The following is a 26023-nucleotide window of genomic DNA, read 5'->3' on the forward strand; positions in this document are numbered from 1 at the left end:
GTGGTAATACTGTTGGAACTTTTTTTCATGCGGTTTGGTCATGTATATATATACAATTTTTTTTGGAAGAAAGTTCAATTGTTTCTAGAATACTTGTATAAGATTAAAATGCCTTTAGATCCGACAGTATTTTTATTGGGTAGTTTGCAACCTCTGAAAGGTTTGGGATTAGATAAGTTTCAACTTGCTTTTGTATATTTAGCTTTATCTGTAGCAAAAAAATGTATCGCTGGTACGTGGAAAGATACAAATATGATTGACATTAATAGATGGCATAATGACATGAAATATTGTTCAATAATGGAAAAAATTGCATATGTTTCGTGTGATAACTATAGTTTCTTTATTAATAAGTGGTTGTTATATTCAGAATATTTACAATTTGATTTACATTGATTAGATCTTAATTTCTATGCTTAATTTTTTCTCTTCTCTTTATGGCTCTCCTTAGGAGAGTTGGCTGAAGGGGGGGGGTTCTTTTTTTTTCTCTCTTTCTTTTCTTTTTTTTTCTCTCTTTCTTTTCTTTTTTTATATATATAAAATATAACGTTCATGTTTATAGTTTATTGTTATATATGTTACTTATTATCTGTACTCTGAATTAATAAATAAAGTTTAAAAAAATATATATAATTTGTTTGTGCAGTTTTTTGTCTTCTGTCATGGAATGCTCCATCTATCCATGCTGCTTGCCTCCATCTTCTTTAAAACCAGCATCTCCAACATCGAAAAGCAATTTGGCTTCTCCAGCAAGATATCGGGAATCCTAACAGCAGTGCATGAGGTAAGAAGTGCTGTGCCACTTCGGACATGATATAGTTAATTACATTAGCATTAATAACATACTTAATTATATTTCCAAAATGGTTAGCTCATGGTGCATTTTGATACATGAAATGAGAGAATCTATTATTATTGATAGAGGAGTCAATAACCATGCAACACAGGATTTTTAAAAAAATTGTCATTGGCTACATAGAGGAAAATTAATTAAGCAGTATTTGGATTTGGAATGCATTGCGTGAAAGAATCATCGATGCAGGACCAATAAGAATTTTCAGAATTGAATAAATAACTTGAATTGAAAAAAAATTGAGGTAAGTGAAAAGCAAAGAGATACTGTAGTTCTTTCAAAGTGCCATCCCTGGCAAAGTCCATCAAAGAGCCTCTTACTGTATTATTTCATAGTTTGATATTATCTCTTCTTCTCTTTGGCTTGGCTTCGCTGACGAAGATTTATGGAGGGATAATGTCCATGTCAGCTGCATGCTCGTTTGTGGCTGACAAGTCCGATGTGGGCCAGGCAGACACTGTTGCAGCGGTTGCAAGGAAAAATTGGTTGGTTGGGGTTGGGTGTTGGGTTTTTCCTCCTTTGTCTTTTGTCAGTGAGGTGGGCTCTGCGGTCTTCTTCCAAGGAGGTTGCTGCCCGCCGAACTGTGAGGCGCCAAGATGCACGGTTTGAGGCGATATCAGCCCACTGGCGGTGGTCAATGTGGCAGGCACCAAGAGGTTTCTTAAGGCAGTCCTTGTACCTCTTCTTTGGTGCACCTCTGTCTCGGTGGCCAGTGGAGAGCTTGCCATATAACACAATCTTGGGAAGGCAATGGTCCTCCATTCTGGAGACGTGACCTACCCAGCGCAGTTGGATCTTCAGCAGTGTGGATTCGATGCTGTCGATCTCTGCCATTTTGAGTACTTCGATGTTAGTGATGAAGTCGCTCCAATGAGTTGGAAAACAACTGTCAATGCGGACTGGGATCATTTCATAGTTCAGTCTTCTCTACTATCATGTGAATTCTGTTGCTTTAAGGAGCATGTAAGTTATATAATTGACATGTTACAGTCGAGGAACCCAGGTACTAAACTAAGTTTAAGGTACTAAAAAATTTAAAAAAGATAAAAACAAGATATATCAAGAAGTACCAATGGTGCCCATTTGAAAAGAAAATTGAAAAGAACAGTTTTACAACTTAATAATTAATTCGGAAAAAAAAAAAACTAGTGTTAGGGCTTTTTAGTATAAAAAATAATAAATAGCAAAACTAAGTATATAGGATTGGTATCCTTAGTTTTTTTTTAAAAAAAGATCAAACATCTAATGAGTTAAACAAAATAAAATATAGTACAGAGAGCAAGATTGGAGATTACTATCGGTGACAATGAATAGTGTCTTAGTTAGGGCAAGCACATCCTTATGGCAGTTACCCTAACGAGAATGAGTTTATTGTTATCTACATTATTACAATGTACTGATAACATGAAATTCTTACATATTGCAGTCAAACAGGTACATGAGACACTCTGACTACAACAGTATCCACTACAGAGTCATAGAATAGAATGGAAACAGGCTCTTCAAGCTATCTTGTCTATGCTAATCAGGTGGCCGACATTAATCTTTTATTCTCCTCACATTCCAATCAACTCCCTCTAAATTCCACCAATCACCAACACACAAGGACAATTTGCCACAGGCAATTAACCCACTGGCTTGCACTCCTTAGGCTTCAGGAGGAAGTTGGAAACGGCGGAGGAAGTTGGAAACGGCTGAGAAAAGCCATACAATATATAACCATTTACGGAGCGGAAACAGGCCATGTTGGCCTTTCGAGTCCGCACCGGTTCACTGATTTTGTGCACCCTCTTCAGGCATTGGTCCCGGTAGATCTTCATTCAATAACGATGGGGGAATTCAATGCAGGTGGAATCAGATAATAGCAAAACTATAAGCAAACAGATTGGCTATCTGTGTACCAAAAATCGTAAAACTTGACGAAACTGGATTTATTAAGAAAAGACAAACAATGGACAATATCTCTAAGTTCATTAACTTAATCCATGCAGTACAAGGAAAGAAGACTCCAACAGTGGCGGTTGCTTTTGACACAGAGAAAGCCGTTGACCGGGTAGAATGGAATTATTTATTTAAAGTACTACAGCGGTTCAACCTACCAGAGAAATATATTAATTGGATTAAAGCATTATATAAGGGACCATTGGTGAAGGTGACAGTAAATGGATATATAATCGAACCAAGGTCAACTTGGCAGGGATGTCCACTATCTCCCTCACTGTTTTCTTTAGCTATAGAACCCTTGGCATAACTGATAAGAACAGAAAATAAAAGCAATAAAAGTAAAAGGAATATAAAATCAGTCCATTTGCAGGTGATGTCATAGCATGCTTAACAGAACTATCAATAAAAGAATTACATAAGAAATTGAAGGAATATAGAGAAGTATCAGAGTACAAGATCAACGCAAATCCATTAAGAAGCTGGGCTTGGGAACCAACAAATATCAGTGATGAAATTTAAGTGGCAAAGTTCACAGGAAGATTATGCAAACTCCACATGGACAGCACTGGAGGTTGAGATTGAAACAGCAGCTCCACCCACTGCCCCACTGCACAGCCCTTAGTCAGCATGGTAACACTTAGTACCATTAAATACTTCCAGGCGAGTTTTGGAATTAACTTAGTATTTTAAATTATTTGTGGCAATGTGTGTTCACACTAACTCCAATAACAGGCTTGAGACTGACACCAGTAGCTAGGAATCTTATGAGCTCTGAGAATGCATGCTTTTCCTATTTGTGAGTTCAATTCTCAGTAACAAACAAGTGGCAGAAAACCTCAGCATATGATTATTTTAATAATGAAAGTATATTTAAAGTTCAGATTTATTGTCAAAGTATATCCATGATATCACATACAACCTTGAGATTCTATTTCCTGTGAGTCAAGTAGAATTTTGACTGTAATGCAAAAAATTGTACTGAACAAAAAGATATGTATACAAAAGAAAGAATGAAAACAATCAAAGAAGTGCAAACAAAGTGACTGTGAATTACAGAAAATAAACTTTCAATAATAAATAAAGTGCAAAGTAACAATCCTTAAATGAATCTCTGAATTTGTTGTTTAGGAGTCTGATGGTGGAGAAGTAGCAACTGAACCTGATGCTATGAGTCTTGTGACACCTATATCTCTTTCCTGGTGGCAGCAGTGAGAAAAGAACATATCCTAGGTGATGTGGATCCTTGATCGTTGCTGCTGTTCTCTGACGGCAGTAGATTTTCTTAACGGTGGAGAGAGTTTTGCCAGAAGATTTGGGCATGCTAAGAAAGTCATAGTTTTATGGGACAAGCTCATGCAATGGAGACATCTCACCAGTGTTTAACCAACAGTAGGAAGTCCAAACCTTGAGTGGTGAAGAATTAAGGATAAAAGTCTTGTTTGATAAGGATCTGGCATTGACCAGAGCCATTTTAGTTGGGATGATCTTGTGATCTGACAATGGTCCCAATTATAAAGAATTAAGAATTTGGAAGACTCCACTGCGTTTCACTAACGGCCTAGCGGGTAGCTTGCAGGGTGGTGATTTGGCGTCAGTGTTTGTAGTTGGGTTTATCAGTCAGAGTAAGGTGTACCTGGTCTCGAGGAAGCTTTGAGGGTTGAAATAGTGAGATCAGCCACGTACCTAATTGTCATGTCAGATAGAAACACAGGTAAATATCTTTAGCTTGACTGAGATGTTTGGACGTTTACTCCACCTCCTTGCTTGTCTCCAGTGTTGAGGGATGGAGTAATGTGGTCACAGCTGATTGGGTTCTGTCTGGTCAGGAGACGAATAGTCAAGCAGACCCGGTCTAGTCTTGTTGGGTGGTGAACAGTTAGTGAATCCAGTTTCTTTAGGCTGCAAGCAGATGACTAGACCACCTCCAGTTCTGTCAGGCGGCAAACTGTCAGACAAGACGGGTCTCACTGCATCGGGCAGTGAGTGGGTTGGTTGGACATATGTGACTCCAACTCCCTCGGGCTTCAGAAGGGTGAAGCGATGAAACTCGACCTTGACCTCAGCTGGTCTCAAGTGTTTGGGTCTGTCGGATCTAATAGTTTCAGGTCACATGAGGTCGGGCTGGATGGGTCTGACTCCTTCAGGTTCCTAGTGGATGGGACAGGTGAGTTCCACCTTGGTCGACCGCATGGAAAGGCCTGAATACCAGCGGGGGTGAGCAGGACCCTTTGGCATCATGGATTTCCCATGTGTTTATCTTGCTAATGGAGGCAGCTGCCGGGTGAGCTAGATCTCACTGGGATGATTGTTTACCTCGCGGACCTTGCCAGTGGAGGCAGCCAATGGAAGCAGCTGCTGGGAGAGCCAGATCTAACCAGGCCAACCATTTACCTCGCCAACCTTGCTGATGGAGGCAGCTGCTGGATGAGCTAGATCCAATTTGGCCAGAAGGCACAGCAAAGACCGAAACCGAGTCAAAACAAGCCACGATCATCTGCTTGCAACGAGGGTGACCTGGACTTAACTGTGTGGCCCAGAGCCTTTAATTTTTAACTTGCCTTCGGAGTCTAATTCCTCAGTGAGGGGCACTGGAGCCAATCCATATGTCCTCAGGTAGTTGTTGGAGATTCCTGGGCTGAGAAACCGTATGGGTAGATCCCAGATGAGGGCTCTGATACTCAGCAGTGTTTGGCAGTTGTAGATGATTTTAGTAGCTTTTTTAGTAGCGACATTAGTAGGTGAACTCAGAGCTAATTGGTTAGTACCTGCAGGACATGGTATGTGTGTTATGTCTGGTTGTGTATCTGCATGTTTTGTACTGAGGGCTGGAGAACGCTGTTTCGTCAGGTTGTACGTGCAATCAGATGACAATAAACTTGACTTGTTCTAGATCTCCAAACTTAAATGCCTGTGATCTGGCTCTCAGTAGGTTCCAGATTTCATTGTTCATCCAGGACTCCTGCTTGGGGAATACCCTGAACAATTTGATGGGAACACACTTGTCCACAACTGTTTTGATAAAGTCTGCAATGACCCTGATGTAATCATTCAGCTGAGTTCTTGAACACCGCCCAATCCATTGACTCGAGTTAGTCCTGTAACTGTTCTTCAGCCTTTGTTACCATTGATTCCACTCATTCAAGATCCTATATTGTTTGCAGAAACTTACTGCAGGAACCACCACCATGACCAGGAAACATCAATAAATTTAATCGCAACACAAACAATCGTTTGTGATGTATTGAAATAAAGGAATACTAGTCTGCTGTTTAGTGTGCATGCTTATACTGTAGTTCCCAAATCAATATTGGAACCTCAGCTATTCAGAATTGATGTAGCTCTTTTTTATTCATTCAGATCTGGACATTGCTGATAAGGCAATTGTTAATTTCCCATTCTTGATTGGCCCTAAATTAAATTGCTACAATATGCCAAGATAGAAAAAGAGAATAATTAATAAAACATCAAAGACAAATATTCATAGTTGCAGTTTTTGGAAGAAAACACGTAATGTTACAATCATTTAAACAGATCTTTTAGTAAACTCTGATTAGTTTATGGTTCAGGTTAGAATAGTACAGAGAAAGTCAAGCACCTGATAGCTGTTGGATAAAAACTATTATTGAATCTAGAGGTGCTGGTTTTCATGATTCTGTGCCGTCTGCCTGAAGGAAGCAGCAAGAAGAGGTTGTGACCAAGATGATGAAGGTCCTTTTGGAGGTCAGTCCCATGATGGGCTTGACTGGGTTTGACACTTTCTGCAGCCTTCTGTGTTTCTGCACACTCAAGTTACCAAACCAGACTATGATGCAACCAGTCAGTACACTTTCAACAGTGCACCCGTAGAAATTTGATAAAGTATTCAATAACAGGCCAAATCTTTTCATGCATTCTCAAAGGTAAACGCATTGGAGAGCCTTCTTCACAATTGCTTTGATGTCCTGGTATGTGGGATCCCAAGAAATTGAAGGCACTAACCTTATCTACTCCCAACCTATAAATGAAGACAGGTGCATGGTCTCTCAGCTTCCCCTTCCTAAAATTTACAATAAGCTCTTTGGTCTTGCTGACATGGAAAGCAAAATTGTTGTGCTGGCATCACACAGATTCACAATCTTTACCGTGGAGTAAATAATACCTTATATTCAAGAACGTATGTCATGTAATGCAACTTTTAATGTATCACACATGCTTTCTTATCAGCTCTTCCATTCAGGAACTTGTGAAGCCATTCCCCCACATGAATATTGCACTTATCTACACTGCATGTGCTCATCAATTGATGCATTATGCATTTTTAACTTCACTGTTGTAAAGAATGCATGACCTAAACATTGTACTGTATTACCTTGATGAAGGGCTCAGGTCCTAAATGTTGGTTATGTATCTTTATCTTTGTAACATGAAGAACACTGCGGGACTTGCTGAGTTTCTCCAGCATTTTTGTGTAAACTGTATCAGATTAGACTGGAGTGTGAAAGTCTTTTCTAGTATCACTTAAAAGCCCTTCCTTACCTACCAAAAAGTCTTTGAATTCATTATAGAAGTGACACCTTTAATCAGAATCAGAATTTATTATCATGAATAAGACATGAAATTTGCTGTTTTTGGAGTAGCATTATAGTGCAAAAATTCATATTATAAACATTTTACAACATTACTATATAAAAAATAATAGTGCACGAAAAGTAAGGCAGTGACTTCGGTTCATTAATTATTCAGGAATCTGATGAAAGCAGGGAAGAAGCTGTCCCTGCGCCACTGAGAGCTTGTCTTCAGGCTCCTGTACCTCCTTCCCGATGGCAACAGAGTGAAGAGAGCATGGTAGGGGTCTTTGAGCATAAAGACTACCTTTTTAAGACACCACTTCATGTAGATGTCCTCAATGGAGTGATGTCTGGTGCCTGTGATGTCACAGGCCGAGTTAACAACCCTCTGGAGTTTATTCATGTCCTGAGAATTGGTGCCTCCATACCAGGCAGAATGCTGTCAACGGTACGCCTATAGAAATTTACGAGAGTCTTCGGAGACATAGATTAAACACGATGTTTTCAATCTTATTCATCTTGCAGTTAAATATTCATCTGTCTGTATTCCTTGGAATTTAGAAGAATGCCACAGGTTTGAGATATGGGCAAGGGAAGAACAAAATAAGGAGCCAGACATTTTAAACTGAGATATGTGGAATATTTTTCTCTCAGAGGGAGGTAAATATCTGGAATTCTCTGCTCCTGAAGGTCTTGGAGGGTAAATCAATGATGGGATAGATAAATATTTCAAAGATCAAGGAATTAAGAGTTAAGGTGAAGTGGGATAGAAGAAGAGATCAAGCTAGCATAGATCATCGTGATATTAAATGATGGGGCGGGCAGGTTTAATGGGCCGGGTGCCTCTCCCCAGTCCAATTTTTAACGTTCTTGTTTTCTTGTGGAGCTTTAGCTCGGGTGTTCCAAACCATCATGATCTGGCCTCAAATGTGCACTTCTCAAAACAGTCTGTTTCATTGGCAATCAAAAGGAAATACGCATGAAGTAACACAATTCAGTGAAACAACCATTCCTGTTTAACACTTCCACAATATTGAAAGGTCAGGCAACAACTTTTAGTTACCTGGACAATGCACCTTGGCTATTAATGTATATTTTACCACTGAGGCAACTTATAATACCTCCCTTCCGTGACCACACATCTGACACAACATAGTTTCAATATACAACTCCTAACTCAGACTTATTCAGCTATTTTGCAGATGATATAATTTCTAAATGAAACTTAGGAAAATAATGACGAAGGTAAACAAATTAAGATCTTTAAGATCTTGAACAATTTCAAGAGAAAATGCAGAGAATGTTTATATTTGTGAGGAACAACCTAATTAAAAATCAATATTTCAGATTTATTGTCAGAGTACATACATGAAATCACATACAACATTGAGATTTATTTTCCCTGCAGGTGAGACAGAATTACCACTTATTGGTGGTGCAAAAAAAACTGTACTCAAGATATACATGTAAACAAATAAAGAAATGTAAACAAATTTATTATACAATATAGAGAGAAAAAAATCAATAAAGTGCAGAAGAGTCTTTAAATGAGTCCCAGATTGAGTTTGTTGTTGAGGAGTCTAATGATGGAGGTGTAGCAGCTGTTCATAAACCTGGTGGTATGAGCTTTGTGGGACCTATATCCCTTTCTTGATGGTAGCAGTGAGAACAGAGCATGTGCTGGGTGGTGTGGATCCCTGATGATTGCTGCTGCTCTCCGACACTATTGTTTCCTGTCCCCGTTCAATGGTGAGGAAGGTTATGCCTGTGATGTCCTGGGCTGTGTCCACTAACTTTTGTAAAGCTTTACTCTAAGCGGTAATGGCATCCCAAGACCTAACCATGATGCAGCCGGTCAACACACTTTCCACCACACATCTGTCGAAATTTGCAAGGGTTTCCACGTAATACCAAACCTCCACAGGCTCCTGAGGATACAGAGGCACTGACGTGCTTTCTTCACCACACCATTAGTGTATTGAGTCCAGGAAAGATCCAAGATAGTGACTCCCAAGAACTTAAATATGCTCACACTCTTCACCTTGGATCTCCCAATGATCCCTGTATAAGATATTCATTAATAAATTCAACAAATAATTGAGAAGAAACTTATTACCCCATCAATGGGAAGAATGTGGAACTCACTAGTCAGAGATTGCCTGAAGTAAATATATTTAAAGGAGAGTTTGAAAAAGTATTTGAGGAAGAAGTGGACAGAGGGCAATGTGGATAGCTATGGATGAGCAAAATTGGAGGAAACTCAAGCAATGCACAAACAAAACATGTTTTGGCTCTATTTATCCAATGTAAAATAAAACAATTTTACCAACATTTTGTATTTACACAGTTAATGTGGATATTACCAACAAAACTGAATTTATTTGCTCTTTGCTCTGCACAAGGTAGTAATGATGTCACCCTCCAGAACTCCTGCAGTTCTTATCATGAACATATTGTTGAAAGGGAAGAACGTGAGTTTAAATCCCCTTGTTCATACGTAGGATTTGACCTTGTTTGCCAGTTTACTTGGTTTCAATATTCTAAAGGTGTGAACACAGAATATATATATATATATATATATATATATATATTAATGTCTTGTTGAAGAAACATTTGCATGGAACCAGTGGAAAGAAAAAAAAGTTGCAGCACTATAATTCATCCCCTGACAATTGCTGAGTTCAGTCAAGGTAGCAGTTACATTATAAATGACAAGGATAAAGAGCAAGAAAATAAATCCTGTGTGTGTGCATATTTACAGAGATTGTGATTGTGATTTTGCTCTCCACTCATGACCAGATGATTAATGAATGGCTTGCAGGTGAAATATCAGAAAGCAACTCATGCCTTTGAAGCCATTTCTTTCTTGGAAAGAAAACTGAGTGAAAATTTGGAATTTTATCATTTCACTGAATGATCTCAGTATAATTCTTCTTACTAGGCTGCTCAACTAATCGATTTCATCAATTGTGGTTTGTCTTATCCCACTCACCAGAATTCCATAGTATCACATCATAAGATTATTATGGAAACAACATAAAATCATTAGATATTAATTATACAGAATAAGGGTCTAACAAAGGGTCTTTAACCTGAAATGTTAACTGATTTTCTTTCCACAGATGCTGTTTGACCTCTCTGACCTATTTCTAGCATTTCTTCCTTTTAATTTCAAATTTCAAACATCTGCTGTTTTTGATTTTCATTGACTAACTTTCCTCATTATTTCACTCACCAGTCTGCTCATCACGTTACCATTTGAGAATCCCCACAGCTTTTATCATGGTTTAACAGATCAGATTTTTATTCTTAATTGACTTTTCGGTGATCCACTCAGCATGTTGCTTGATATACTGCTAAATAAGTCAATGCCACTTTAACAATGTCTTTATGGGAAATTGTTATTTAGGTTTCCTGATATTTCTCTAACCAGCCTCGTCACATTAACTATAGATTGGCAGTATAGTATTGATGGGATTTGTCAGTTACTTTGGAACCAAGGCGCATCGACCTCGTGTGGTTAGTCTTGGAGGCTTCCTAGTGGCAATGTCTGGATTCCTCACCACCGTGCCACATTTTATCAACGGACCCTATGTTTACAATCAAATGACCATGAGTAAGTAGATAATGGAGGCTTTTGATTTTTGATTCTACATCTGTGTTATTTGAGTTTCATAGTTCTATAGATATATGAGGCACAACTAACTTTTCTCCTATGGGATGTTAATGTATCATACACAACACAATAGCCTGCGAGATTTTGTATACATTTCAACAGTTTATAATTTTCATTTTCATTCTCGAAATGTGGGTTTGTTTCTTTTTATTTATTTTTAGGAATATCTCTCTCTCTCTCTCTCTCTCTCTCTCTCCCCCTCCCTCCTCACCACTCTATTATGCCAAAGCAGATCCCGAATTTCCAGCTACATTAAGCCATCTACAATGTCCTCTTACTTTTCACTCCCAATCTGACCTGGCCATTGGCAAGGCCCCAGGTGGCAGGAGATTCTTGTGCAATGTAATACCAACATGTGAAAAATCAAAACCATTACTTTAATTTTTTATATATTTTAACGAACAGCATGGTAACAGACCCTTTCGGCCCACGAGCCCATGCTGCCCAATTACATCCCATTAACCTACACCCTCAGTATATTTTCAAAACATTCTGAAATATTCCAAAAACTATTTAAAAATGAGCAATTGATATTTAAAATATAAATGAACTAAAATACAAAAATTCTTGAAGAACACCACTTAAACATTTCAAAATTGCTAATTACCTCATAATCGCAGCTTTTCCTCCATTGAAATTAATTAAATCACTGTTTCTATACCAGATTTCATTTGGGTCAGGTTCAATGAGCAGACTTCTGCATAATCGCTATGGAATTGCAATGGAATCCTGAGCTTGGTGGCATTTATGTGGAGAAAAACCAAGAGTAGGGGATGGAACTGTCAGAAGTTTTCTGAAAAGTTTGACTCACAATAACCATGTTCAGAAATAATGAGTTATATGTTACATTGTCTTATATGGGAGGTAACTAGAATAGTTGGATACTTCAACAATTTTCAGGTCAGTATTACTAATACAGCTGTACCAGCCTTTAACTTAAAATAAATATAAGATTCTTAAAATGTTCAGGTCCAGGTCAAATGTGAGTTCAAATGTGCAACATTATCAAAAAGTTGTATTAACATTCTAATAACATGCCAAATGCAGTTGGGGGGAGGAGTGATAGCAAATTACAGAAGATAGAGGGCCTTAGGCCACTCTCAGTGTGATTATGTTCTATTCCTTACTTATTTTCATGTAGCATTAATTGCATGTCAAGTATAACATGAATCCACTAAAATTAGTGAATATAAGCATACTTTACTGCACAGGTCAGCATAGGGCAATGTTTTAGAAAAATATGGTTTCATATTGCCTTTACTGATATTAAAGATGTTAATATACAATGCACTCATATAATATTGTTGTCTGCAATTTAATATAGACATTTAAAATGAATTGAAAAATGCTAAAGAGTAATATCATACAATGCTACAGCAGTTTCTAGCTATTTGACTGTTTTCTTGCAGATTCAACAGATCTCTGCCAAGTCAAGGAATCCAAGATTGCTTTACCCTCAGAAGATTTAGAATGCAACAATGATGGAAACACTGGCAGCAATGTGATTGCCATTTTCATATTCACGCAGCTCTTGCGAGGAATTGGGATGGTCCCTATCCAGCCCTTTGGACTCTCGTATATAGACGATTTTGGGAGTGAGAGAAACATACCGATATATATGGGTAAGACTGGTGCACCAAAAATCTCTGCAAACACGACCTGACCTTACCCATAATTCACATCGCAACCACAATTCAGGCTTACTTTCAATAAAAAACATCAGAAGTAGGAGTAGGAAATCAAGTTCTTCAAGTCTGCTCAACCATTCCCCAAGATTACGGCTTAACTTTTGACATCAGCACCACTTTCGAGCACTATCCCCGTGTCTTTCCTGTTCCTGGAAAACAATCTTGTGAATCTTAAGAGAACTCACTCTTTGGCAAGTAGATCCTTTTTTAAGTATGTCATTTTAATTCCATTAATCAATTCCTCTATTAATAAGGCAGACATATAATTTCCTAATTGATTTATGAACCCACTATGTTACCTTTCTATGACTTGTTATATCAGAACACCTAGGTCACTTTGAATATCAATGTTTTCTAATATGTCATTTTATTTTTTTTTTAAATGCTCCACTTTTCTATTTTTGTGCCACAAAGTAGATGATCTCATTTTTCCCACATTTAATTATATCTGCCATTATCTTGCCCACTCACTTAGCTTATATATATATATATATATCCTTCTTCCTCCCCATTCATGATCATTTAGCAAACATAAACATGACACTTAGCTCTTCAGCCATATAGATAGTGAACTAATGGTGCCCAAGTTATAATCCCAGCAGTACCCAAACAGTCATGGATTACTAAATTTGACACAGACTATTATTTCCAGTCTCATTTCTGTCTTTGTTTTCTCTCTCAATCCAAGCAAGTATGCTACTCCAAAATTTGTGTGCTCTATTCTACCTGAAGGAGATAACGTGATTCCTTAGTTAATTAGTAAAAAAAAAGTGTTAATTAAGTAATGTTTTAAAGTTATTAACATTTTAAAATACTTTTAAATACTCTACATTAATAAAGCTTCCAAAAATACAGAAACTACTTTCATCTGCATCAGGAGCCTGACAAAAAGAAAAGAAACTTGAGGTCTACCTTGATAATGAAGCATGGAGCTAGCACCCAGCCTGCCCCCTGATCGAGTAGGGCCCTCTAGCAGCATCTCCCATCCACAACAATGGAGAGATGGCCCTGAACTGAACCATGCAGCATGGTGCGGGTAAACACAACGCATAACTGAGAGTAGGGCAGCTGAGGATTGAGCAGTTGGGAAACTCTACCTCAGCTCCTGATGATGAAGAGTCAGGCTCCAGAAGAAGAACGGTGGCTGAAGTTGAGGAAGAAGAAGAAGAACGACCACAAGAGGAGGTAATTGAAGAAATTAGTTATTTCACAACCTAAAGTAGAAGAGTTAACCACAATGATAATGTATCAGTTTAAAGTAACGAATGGGGAAATGAAAGTAAGATTGAAAGCTGAAATGAAAGCAGAAATGAAAGAGGAAACTAATAAAGTGTTAGATGCTGTGAATAAAATGCAGAAAAGGTTGGAGAAAATGGATGAGAAAATTACAAGAGTACAGGATGATATGCCACATGTTGAAGACAGGATATCTACTGTGGAAAATATAACCACTGGTTTAATCACAGTGAACCAAAAGCTTTTAGAGAAAGTGGATATATAGGAGAATTTCATCAGAAGAAATAATATTAAAATAGTAGGCCTTCCGGAAGGAATAGAAGGTCCCAATGCAGTTAATTTCTTTCAAGATTGGATTCCTAAAGTTTTGGGAGAACAGGATTTTGAAAATCCGATTGAAATTGAAAGAGATCATAGGGCTCTGAGACCAAAGCCTCTTCCTAATCAAAGACCGCGTTCTATACTAATTAAATTTCTACGTTATCAAGACATAGAAAGTTTTAAGTCTTGCTGTGAGAGGGGCGAGGAAATAGCAAAGCCCGTTTCAATGGGAAAGAGATAGAATTTTATCATCTGAGTGAAGATTTGTTGAAAAGAAGGAAAGAATTCAAACCAGCTAAGAAAATTCTCTTTTATAAAAGCTACAAATTTGTTCTTCATTACCCTGTGACCTGGAATATTTTTGTGACTGGAGACAAAAATTGATTCTTTGCTAACTTTGCTCAAGCAGAAGAATTTGCTCACAGTCTCCTTAGAGTGGTGATTCAAGAGGACATTGTATTTTTCCTTTTCCCATTTTATTATTATTGGAAATGAGAAGCTTGTGAGATGGAAGAAATTGAATAAGAATTATTCTTTTTTCTCCTCTTTCTTTCCTTTTGAATTCCAGGAAGCTATTTTAATTGTGGGTAAACTAATTAATTAATTAAATATACCAAGGGAGGAGTGGAAGGTGCTGATTGCTGTGGGACCATGTGTATTTTTGTGACTTGAGTCACAACCCATAAAATGGAGTTGTATTATTCAACAGCACTTCTAGGAGAGATTTATTTTATATCAATATAGGTATAAGTATGGGATTATTTACTTTTTGTATCTTTATTTGTATTTCTTTTTCTCTTTGGATTGCTGGAGGAGATGTGTACTAACACATGAAATATTACTTACTGGAATTAGAGGATATTTGCGGGAGGAGGTGATGGAAGGGGGTTGATTACATTTTATCTATATGAGGAAGATAATGAAGTTTGAAAATTGTAATGTTAATGGGTTAAATGGAACTGTAAAATGGAAGAGAGTATTAACATATATGAAGAAAATAGGAGTTGATGTGGCCTTTCTTCATTTAATGGAAAAAGAATATTTGAAATTAAAAAGGGATTGGTCTGATGTATAGTGTCTTCTTTGTTTAACTCTAAGGCAAGAGGTGTGGCAACTTTGATAAAAAAGAATCTTCCAATTAAAATTCAAAATGTTGTGATAGACCCAGCAGGGAGATATGTAATGGTATACTTCCAAGTAGTTTTTGAACTGTGGACTTTTTAAAATTTGTATGCTCCAAATATTGCTGATGAGAAATTTATTCAAGAAACATTTCTTAATCTAGCAGAGGCACATTCGAATATTTTAATAGGAAGGAATTTTAATTTTTGTTTAGATCCATTGTTAGATTGACCTACTTGAGTAACAACGAGAACAAAAGCAGCTAAAGTTACATTGGTTTTGAGGAAAGATTTTAATTTAATAGATTTATGGAGAAGGATTCACCAAGAGAAAAAAAACTATTAATTTTATTCAAATAGGTATGATTGCTATTCTAGAATTGATTTATTTTTGATCTCGGCACAAATGCAAGCTAAAATTCTTGAAGCTAATTATAAAGCAAAGATTTTATCTGATCAGTCACCCTCATTAATAACAAAGGAAATGCCTGATAAGGAAAATACGATATATAGATGGAGATTGAATTCTTTGTTATTGAAAGGAAAAGATTTTTGTGAGTTTGTTTGAACACAAATTCAGATATTTTGTGATACAAATTTGAATTCGGTAAATGATAAGTTTATTATATAGGATGCTTTAAAAGTGTATTTAAGATATCAAATTATAAATTTACTTCTAAAATTAAAAAGGAGTATATGAGAGAGATTGATCAATTAGAAAGAGAAATAACAGTTTTGGAAAAGGATCTTCAAAAGTGTGACTCTAAAGATAAACGTAGACAATTAATAAAAAAAAACATCAGTATAATATATTGAAAACTTAGAGAACAGAAAGCAATTATAAGAATGAAACAAAGATATTACAAATTAGGTGAGAGATTACATGAAGTATTAGCTTGACAATTAAAGACCTCGAGAATAATCAATGCAATTAAAAAGGATAATAACACAATTACTTACAAGTCTCAAGAAATAAATGAATCATTTACATTTTTTTTATTTGAAATTATTTAGTTCGGAATCTTTAAAATATGAAAATAAAATAGCTAGTTATTTATCACAGATAATGTTTCCTAGATTAAGTTTGGAAGAGCAAACTGAACTGACTGTTCTTTTTACTGAGATAGAGGTGATGGAAGCCATGGGTTAATTGCAGAGCAATAAATTTCAGGGAGAAGATGGATTTCTGTCTGAATTTTATAAAGAATTTAAAGATGTGTTAATTCCTATATTTAAGCAAGTATTAGATCAGGCGCCAGAACTCATATGCTCCTAGAATTCTTTTTAATAGCAATAATTACAGTGATTCCCAAAAAAAGATAGAGATCCTTCTTCTCATTATTAAATGCAGATTATAAAATTGTTGCAAAAATTTTGGCAAATAGAATAAATAAATTGCTACCCAAGTTAATAAATATGGATTAGACAGGTATGGTAAAAAAAAGAGATAGTCATCAGAAAATGTAGCTAGATTATTCAGCATAATTCATCTAGTGCAAAAGAAGAGGTGATTTGAGTGATGCAGTGGCCTTAGATGCAGAAAAGGTATTCCATAGATTGCAATGGGATTTTTTGTTTAAAGTGTTGGAGAAATTTGGATTTGGATTAGGGCAATATATAATAATCCTAAAGCCAAAGTAGTGACTAACAGACAAGTATCTGACCTGTTTCAACAAGTGAAATCAAGTAGACAAGGGTGTCCTTTATCTCCAGCTTTATTCATTTTAACTATAGAACCACTTACTCAACCAATTTGGAGTGATTTGGAAATTAAGGGATTTAGGGTGGTTCAAGAAGAATATAAAATTAGTTTATTTGCAGATAATGTTTTAATATACTTGACTGAGCCTGAGACATCTTTACATAAATTATATATCCAATTAGAAGAAAATGGCAAAGTTTTGGGTTATAAAACAAATTGGGATAAAAGTGAAATTATGCCATTATATTCAATGTCAAAGGGATACTTAGTTTAAATACTTAGTTATAAGTACGGATAATAATTTGAAAAATTATATAAATTGAATTTTTACCATTACTTAAAAAGGAAGATTTTTTAAAAAGAATTAATTTACCTAAATAGCGACTGCTGTGGCAGCGCTACGAAATGAAGAGGCATCCATCAGTATGAGGGTGAACCAAAACTGACTTTATTATTTGAATTTGTCGCATTGCTCCGTGGGGAATTCCCACTTCCAGTGACGTATACACTGGCTTCCGGAAGTGATGTCAGCACATCACTGCATCGCTCCTTGGCCAGCAGTGCATCACATGTGGCATCAACCATGGGCTTCTTCTTGATGGTGAAGAAGGGCCTACGCCATCTTGGGATGGCCGACTGTTGCGGCGATTAGGCCCTTCCACCAGTGCAGTTGCTCAGCCCGCTACACCACTACGCCCCCCCCAGAATCGCAGCCGCCCCTGAGCAGTTTAACTTATAGTCTCTGGGCGGTGAGCCTCTGCATCTGACATAGGGGTCCAGGGCCAGCAGATCGGAGTCCAGGTGCATGATTTTGAGGCAGTCAACTGTGAATCTGTCCTATTGGCCACCAATGTCCAGTGTAAACATGACATCGTCACTCTGTAGTACCTTAAAAAGGCCTTCATACAGGCATTGTAAGGGCATTCCTTGCTGACCTCTCCTTACGAAAATGTCGTGGGTGGACTGCAGGTCAATGAGAACATGGCTGGGTGGCAAGCTGTGTCGAGACAGTGGCAGGGGGGCCATTCACTTGCTTGCACCTTCTGGAGGACATCTAAGGCGCTGGGTTGTGGTCCAGGGGGAGTTGAAATGGATGTCCCCGAGAATGGTGAGTAGGAAACGATACACCATCTCTGCAGACGAGGCTGGCAGGTCCTCCTTCAGAGCCATGAGAATGCTTAGGAGTACCCACGGGAGTTCATCCACCCAGTTCAGGCCATGCAGCCAGGCTTTCAAGGTGACCTTCAGGTGGTGGTGGAAATGCTCAACCAGGCTGTTTGCTTGGGGGGTGGTAGGCCATGGTGTGGTGTACTTGACTGCTGCAGAATTTAGTCAGGTTGGACCAGAGCAAGGAGGCGAACTGTGACTCTTGGTCGGAACTTCAAAGCACATGAACCACGTGGATAGGAAAGCCCTGGTACACGTCTCCATCTCGAACACAGGCATAGGTATTGCCTCTGGCCAGCGGGTAAAATGGTCAATCGTCGTGAACAATTACTGCATTCCCTGGCTCACAGGGAGTGGGTCGACGATGTCTATGTGGATGTGTACAAACCAGTGTTGCGTCAGCTTGAAAGTCTGGATTGGGGTTTTCGTGTGCTGGTGTACCTTGGCACACTGGCATTGTAAGCAGGTTCAGACCCATGGGGTCATGTCTCGGCGGAGGCCATGCCACACGAACTTGTTGGACAGCAGGCGGATCATGGACCTTATGGAGGGGTGGGATAGGCCATGGATCTGGTCGAAAACCTGCCGTTGCCATGTCGCGGTAAGATAGGTCTGGGAAAACCTGTGGAGATGTCGCACAGCAGGGATGGGCCTCCTGGTGAGGGGAAAAAAAAAATCGCTGACTATGCTGGTGATGGCCTTCCAGTAGGCCTGGACGTCCACATCCTCTGTTTGGTCCTTGGCGAGCTGGGCGACGTCGAGCCCTCCTGAGATTGCGGCGATCATGGGTCTGGACAGTGCATCGGCCTTCATGTTAGACATGCCTGCAACATGGCCAAAGTCTGTGGTATACTCTGAGATGTAGGAGAGGTGCTGCTATTATTTTGATGACCACGGGTCCGAGACCTTGCCGGGTGTGTAGGTTAGCAGTTTGTGGTTCATGTAGGCAGTGAAAATCCTTCCCTCTGGCATGTACCAGAAATGCTGTATTGCCAGGTACAGGACCAACAGTTCGCAGTTGAATGCGCTGTATTTTAGCTCTGGCATTCAAAGGTGCTTACTGAAGAAAGCAAGGGGGTGCCAGAACTCATTGACCCATTGCTCCAGCTCTTCGCCAACTGCTCTTGTCTGACTCATCTTTTGTAAGGGCTGGGTGGAGGTTGACTCTGGGTGTGCCAGCACCGTAGTCCTTGCCATGCTGTTTTCATGGTGTGGAAGGCTTCTGTGGCATCCGGCGTCCACTGGAGCATCTTGTGGCCAAGCTTGATTAAGTCAAACAGGAGCTCCATGAGGGTGGCCTCTCCCAGTAGGAAGCAATGGTAGAAGTTAACCATCCCCAGGAATTCCTGCAGGCCTTTGGTTGTGCTTGGCTTGAAGAAATTTTGAATGGCCTCTACCTCATTGGGCAATGGTGTAGCTTCTCTCTGGGGTGATGCGGTGTCCCAAGAAGTCTATTATCTCTAAGCAGAACTGGCACTTGGCCGGGTTCACTGTGAGTCCAAACTGCTGCAGTCTGTCGAACAGGAGACTCAGATGCACCCTATGAGTGCTGGCATCGGGGATGGCAATAAGGATGTCGTCTAAGTAGATGAAGATGAAATCGAGGACCCTGCTGACCACGTCCATTGATCGCTAGAATGTCTGGGCCACATTTTTTTATTCCGAAGGGCATCCACAGGAACTCAAAAAGGCTGAAGGGTGTGATAAATGCCATTTTTGGAATGTCACTGGGGTGTACCAGGATCTGGTGGAATCCTTTGACAAGGTCCACCTTAGATAAAACTCAGCAGCCTTGTAGTCTCGTGGCGAAGTCCTGGATGTGTGGGATGGGATATCTGTCTGGGACTGTCGCCTCATTCAGTTATCTGTAGTCGTTGCATGGGCACCAACCGCCAGAACTCTTCTGCACCATGTGGAGTGGGGAGGCCCACAGGCTGTTTGAATGACGGATGATCTGGAGCTCTGCCATTGGAGAAAACTTGGCCTTGGCTTGTTAGAGCTTGTCTTGCACTGGGGGCCTGGCGGTTTCTATGTGGTGCTCCACACCATGTGGCGGGTTAGAGTCATGAACATTTGGGGCCAATAAGGCTGGGTACTGGCCAGTAGGCAGGCATACTCATCTCGGTCCAGGGCATGGATCCCTAAAAGTAGGAAGGAACATTGCTTCAGGGTGAGGAGGAATGAATGGAACATGGTAGTATTCACTAACCAGCATCTCGTTACGTACATCAGCAGTTTGTGTGCCCGTAGGAAGTCCGCTTCAAGTAGTGCTTGTCGCACTGAAAGACCATGTCTGCAACGTGGATGGTGACCAGGGTGGTCCTGTAGCTCAGGATGCAAGATCCGTTGGCCGCTTGCAGGGGGAAGCCCTGTCTGACGTCGAAATACGTCGGTGGGACGAGGCTGATTTCTGCGTCCTTGTCCCTCTTCATCTGTTGGTCTCTGGGGTAGATTAGGCCTTTCAGAGCACCAACTGCTGAGGCCATTATTAGTGGCCAGCCTGCCCCTTTCTCATCACCATGTTAGGTCTGGTAGTAAGATATGAGCATAGGGGGTGCTCCACCAGGTGTTCCAGCCTCATTGGCATTGGTAGAGACAATATTCACTGTGCTTCTCTGTGCACCTGATGCATTGCTGCTGTGTTGTGGCCACTGTTGGGGTTTCCAGTGGGCTGGTCGGGATGGCAGCACTGACGGTGTAAATGGACTGCACAAGGAGGGAGTTCTGCTGTGGGGTGTGGAAAAGCCTGTCTGCCTCCTTGGCTACCAGGTATGGGGTGCTGAAATCCATGTCCAAAACTGACAAGGAAACGTGTACCAGCAGCTTGGAGAGGAACAGGGCCTCGAAGAGGAAACAGTCTGTATGCCTATCCACTAGGGTCACCATCTCGTGCATGTGGTCGGAGGGATTCCTGTTGCCCAGGCCCTGCATGTTTAAGATCCGAACAGCATGTTCGTGCCGGCTGAGTTCTAGGGAGTCAAAGAGGAACCGCTGAAACTGCTTGTACTTTCGCTCCATTGGTGGGTTCTCCATGAAGGAGCTTACTTTGGTAACAGCAGTGGCATCCAGAGCACTGACAACATGCCAGAACTTGATGTCCTCTGAGATGACTGGGACTCAGTCAGTTACAGCCAGTCCTGGGCTGGTTTGCCTAGAAGGGTGGTAAATGTATGCCCACTGCATTGGTCACAGCCATTGCAACTGTAGTAGTAGCAGACTCTTGAATTCTGATGCATTCTGATGCATTCCAAGACATTGGAACCATCAGGGTCACCACTGTAGCGTCTGCTGCGGCAGACAGTATGAGGTTTAACCAAAAACTGACTTTATTATTTGAATTCGCCGAGTTGCCCCTTCGGGAACACCCACTTCCGGTGATGTAAGCGCTGACTTATGGAAGTGACGTCAGTGCATCACTGTGTCACTCCTCAGCCAGCAGTACGCCACACTGTAGTGGCGGTTCCTTTAGCTCACATGTGGCATCAACTGCAGGCTTCCTCTCGGTAGTGAAGCAGGGCCTGCACCATCTTGGGAAGCTGACTGTTGCCCACTACACCTATAACTTTAGTTGGAAGAGTCAACTGTATTAAGCTGAATATATTCCCAAGAATACAATATCTTTACCAATCATTACCTATTTTAGTACCTCAAAAATGTAAAATCTCAAGAGTTTCTATAGAGAAGTTATCATGAAAATATGAACTGGGAGGTCTACAGCTTCCTAATTTTAAAAATTGTTATCGAGTGGCACAAATGAGATTTCTTGCTTCTTTTTTCGAAAGTGAAAAATTGGCATTGGTTAATATAGAATTGAATAAAATAAGAGAGAGCAGAGCAAAAGAATTTATATACAAGTGATAACTGAAATTGATGGTTGATTACAAAGATATAGCATTATTAAAACATTTGATTAATATTTTGAATAAAATAAATGATTAGTTTGGTGCAAGAGGGTCTATATTGTCTAAAATACCTTTGATTCAAAATCCTCATATCTTTTTCAAAGGATAACCAATTTTTGAATATTTGATTTCATAAGGGGATTATAAATCTTGAAGATTGTTGTGAAAGAGATCAATTAATGTAATTTGAGCAATTGAGAAATAAATATCTTTTTCTTTCTTTGGCTTGGCTTCGCGGACGAAAATTTATGGAGGGGTATGTCCACGTCTGCTGCAGGCTCGTTGGTGACTGACAAGTCCAATGCGGGACAGGCAGGCACGGTTGCAGTGGTTGCAAGGGAAAATTGGTTGGTTGGGGTTGGGTGTTGGGTTTTTCCTCCTTTGTCTTTTGTCAGTGAGGTGGGCTCTGTGGTCTTCTTCAAAGGAGGTTGCTGCCCGCCGAACTGTGAGGCGCCAAGATGCAAGGTTGGAGGCGATATCAGCCCACTGGCGGTGGTCAATGTGGCAGGCACCAAGAGAAATGAATATGGTACAACTCATAACACCATTTTTTATTTTCAATTAGGAGCATATATAAGGGATAAGTTAGGACCAACATATTGTTGCCTAGTTGTATTGAAGTAGAACTTCTTATTAGGAGACGAATTGTTAGAAAGTTTACTTCTCTGATCTATTCTTTATTATAAGTAGGAACTCCCAAATGAGGAGTTCATAAATTCAGAGAGAGGAGGACTTGATGTAATTGATGAGCAAATATGGGCAGATTTATATTAACGTAAGATAAATTAGTTCAATATAATTTTTTACATCAATTATATCTTACACCACAGAAATTGAATAGATTGAAATCAGATTTATTGGATCAATGCTTTAGTGTGGTGAAGATGTAGGAACTTTCTTGCATTCAACTTGTCTTTTCACAATATAAGGCCTTTTTGGGCAGATTTACAGAATTTTTTTAAAATAAGTTACAGAATTGTTTTTCTGCAAAGTCCGGATTTATTTTTATTAGTAAATATTGAAGGAACAAGACCTGAACTAAAATTATCAATATACCATTTGGAATTTGTTAAATTAGCATTAGCAGTGGTGAGAGATCTGATATATCTTTAGGTATGCCAAGATGGCATGCAGAAATTTAAAGTTGCATTCTTTTGGAAAAAATTGCATATAGCTTGAGAAATAAATGCGCTATTTTTTTTTGCAAAATTGGTACCCATACATCTAAATATTAGGATTTAATTTGTAATAATGTCCTCTCTATGCCCCTAGACCTGCGAGATTCTCCTCTGAATTTTAATGAAGAACTTATATAAATGTGTTAGACGACATCTCTCAGTGCAAACCTAAAATTTTCCTTTCTTTTCTTTTGTATGTTTATATAGCTATATTATATCCTTTATATTAACTGTTCTGAGGGAGGGGGTTTTGGAGAGGGGGAGGTTTGGGGTAGGAGTGAATACCATCATGTATGTAATTTTAATTTGTTTCTTTTGGAACATATATAATTAAATGAATTTTAATTACTGCCTGTATGAAAAATTTTGAAATAAGGTTTTCTAAAAAAAGATAATGAGAGCTTCTATTATCTAATAGCAATCTTTTTCAAATTTAGTTTATCAGATCCTAGGGATTTGTGCACTTTCAGTCTCATCCATTTTTCCAGTTCTGATTTTTAATAATAATTTCCTTAATTTCTTCATTCTTGCTAGACCCTTAGACTTCTTTAATTCAGATTTCATGGTCAGAGTACATACATGACATCACATACAGCCCTGAGATTCTTTTTCCTGCAGGTGAGGCAGAATTACCCCTTACTGACAGTGTACAAAAAAAACTGATATTAATTCATAAAATATTCAATTTTAAACATTTTTGGATAGGAGCCAACTGAGAGCACAATTGAGGAGTAAATGGACTTTGAGGACAGTGTAAGGTTGATTAAATTCTGAAGTTGTACACTGACATATCACCAGTAAAGAGAAAGAAATCAGAAACAATGTGTTGAACTCTGACAAAGCACTTTATTTCTTCCTCTGGTCACCTGGAACAATTTTGTACTGTCAAACAATATTTCAAAAGTCATGGAATCTAAAATTGAGAATTATACCAACATGCTTTGGAAATGAATCTTTGCAAAGCTGAAAGATAACAATGAGGGAACCAGATAAGAAAATACTGCAAAAGAAATCATAGAAAAATAGCAGTAGGGGTACAGCATCAGACACAATTTTGTAGAAGATCAAAATTAGGATCAGAATCAGAATCAACATTTATTGTCATGAACATGTCATGAAATTCATTGTTTTGCAGCAGCGTCAGAGTGTAAACATTGCAATAATTAATATACATTTCAAAAATAAATAAATAGTTCAAGGGCTGCAGATCTCTATTAAAAACAGTTTCTCATGGAGAATAATAATTGATGAATTGTTCAAAATCAAATTGTGAAAACTGATGAGGAACATTGCTTCATTTGATGCTGAGTGGAATAGCGAAGTGTACTTACAAATTGCACATATTCATTTGCTGGAAGTAATATTTCAGCTCCATTGGATACAATTAGTATAGAAAGATGTCACCAATAACACCAATCCCTTTGCCGACACATGGCTGCAAATGCAGAATGCAGTTTCTTTTATCAGGATTAGAGATTACATATGTCTTGCACCTATTTCTTATGCAACCATTAAAGCTAAATTGAAAACGCTATACAACTGGAAGGAATCATTTCATTCACCCGACATTATTATCATCCTTGCGAAGAGAGTGTAGATGTTCTAACTGATCATGGTGCTGACCAAATGTAAGGAACTACAGTACATCTACTTTCTACTATCATCTTAGTCTTGTAATCCACTTAAAATATTAAATACAGTACAATCACCAGGCATCAGAACCCCCTTGGATTAGGAGTTCTCATATTGAATTAAAAGATATCATTATTGCAATCAATTTTGTAAATAAGAGAAACTTCATTTGAATAAACCAATGAAAGGTTGAAAATACTGCTGGGGGGAAGTCGGCAGAAGAGGGATTACACTGAGCCATGATGATTTTGCCTCCTGTACACGTTTGGATGTATTTTATGTATTTTGGGCTGCTGATCACATACTGTTTTTTTAGATATAACCTAGTTTTTGTGATTTCCTGTCATATTTTAGACTACCTCAAACATACAAAACAATGAAGGGCAACATGTCATTTAAAATTCATTTTCCACATTCGCACTTGGACGTCTTCCCTGATAATCTTGGTTGCGGTCAGTGACGAACACGGTGAAAGGTTTCACCAGGACATTGAGACCATGGAAAAGCGGTATCAGGGCAAATGGAATCCATTAATGCTGGCTGACTTGTTGTACGTTGCCATGAGCGGCATCAGATGTTGAGTACCAAAGAAAATTAGCAGCAAAACATTTTTAGGTCAGAACTAAATGCAATACATCAGCGTCATTATACAATTAAAAATGATAAATTCAATAAAAGTTAATTTAATATTTCTCCAACTTCCTACGTAATATATAAAATATGAAATTATCTTTGTGTTCAGCTTGAAGTTGTCTATCATAATCCCCAATTTTTTTTTCAGGAAGCAAACCTTGTGAAAAAATTTGTTGTCCAGTGTAATAAACTGAAGACAATGAAAGTAGACAATTACATTCTCTTCTCATCAGGCATTGAATTTTCCCATTCTTTCTCCCCAAATGAAACCAAAGGCATAGGCTTCATAACCAAATCTGTCATATGAAGCAGTTCTACACTGTCTAAGGAACCATCTGTTGCACTCTACAACTTACAAGTGAATATAGATTTATTATCAAAATAAGGCTTGATAATAATATCAATAGTGGATAATAGTAATTC

The 26023-nt window shown here is 38.7% G+C and overlaps 1 protein-coding gene across 1 annotated transcript in view; it reads left to right on the forward strand.

Moving 5' to 3' along the window:
- LOC138740435 (solute carrier organic anion transporter family member 2B1-like) overlaps positions 1-26023 on the forward strand; it is a 48585-nt gene that overhangs the window by 11784 nt on the left and 10778 nt on the right. The window contains exons 3-5 of the mRNA XM_069893056.1: positions 647-784; positions 10798-10960; positions 12430-12642. Of these exons, the coding sequence (XP_069749157.1) occupies positions 647-784; positions 10798-10960; positions 12430-12642 (514 nt within the window). The remainder of the gene's footprint in view (positions 1-646; positions 785-10797; positions 10961-12429; positions 12643-26023) is intronic.

This window comes from Narcine bancroftii, chromosome 8 (genome assembly GCF_036971445.1).
Source record: "Narcine bancroftii isolate sNarBan1 chromosome 8, sNarBan1.hap1, whole genome shotgun sequence".
Taxonomy (NCBI): domain Eukaryota; kingdom Metazoa; phylum Chordata; class Chondrichthyes; order Torpediniformes; family Narcinidae; genus Narcine; species Narcine bancroftii.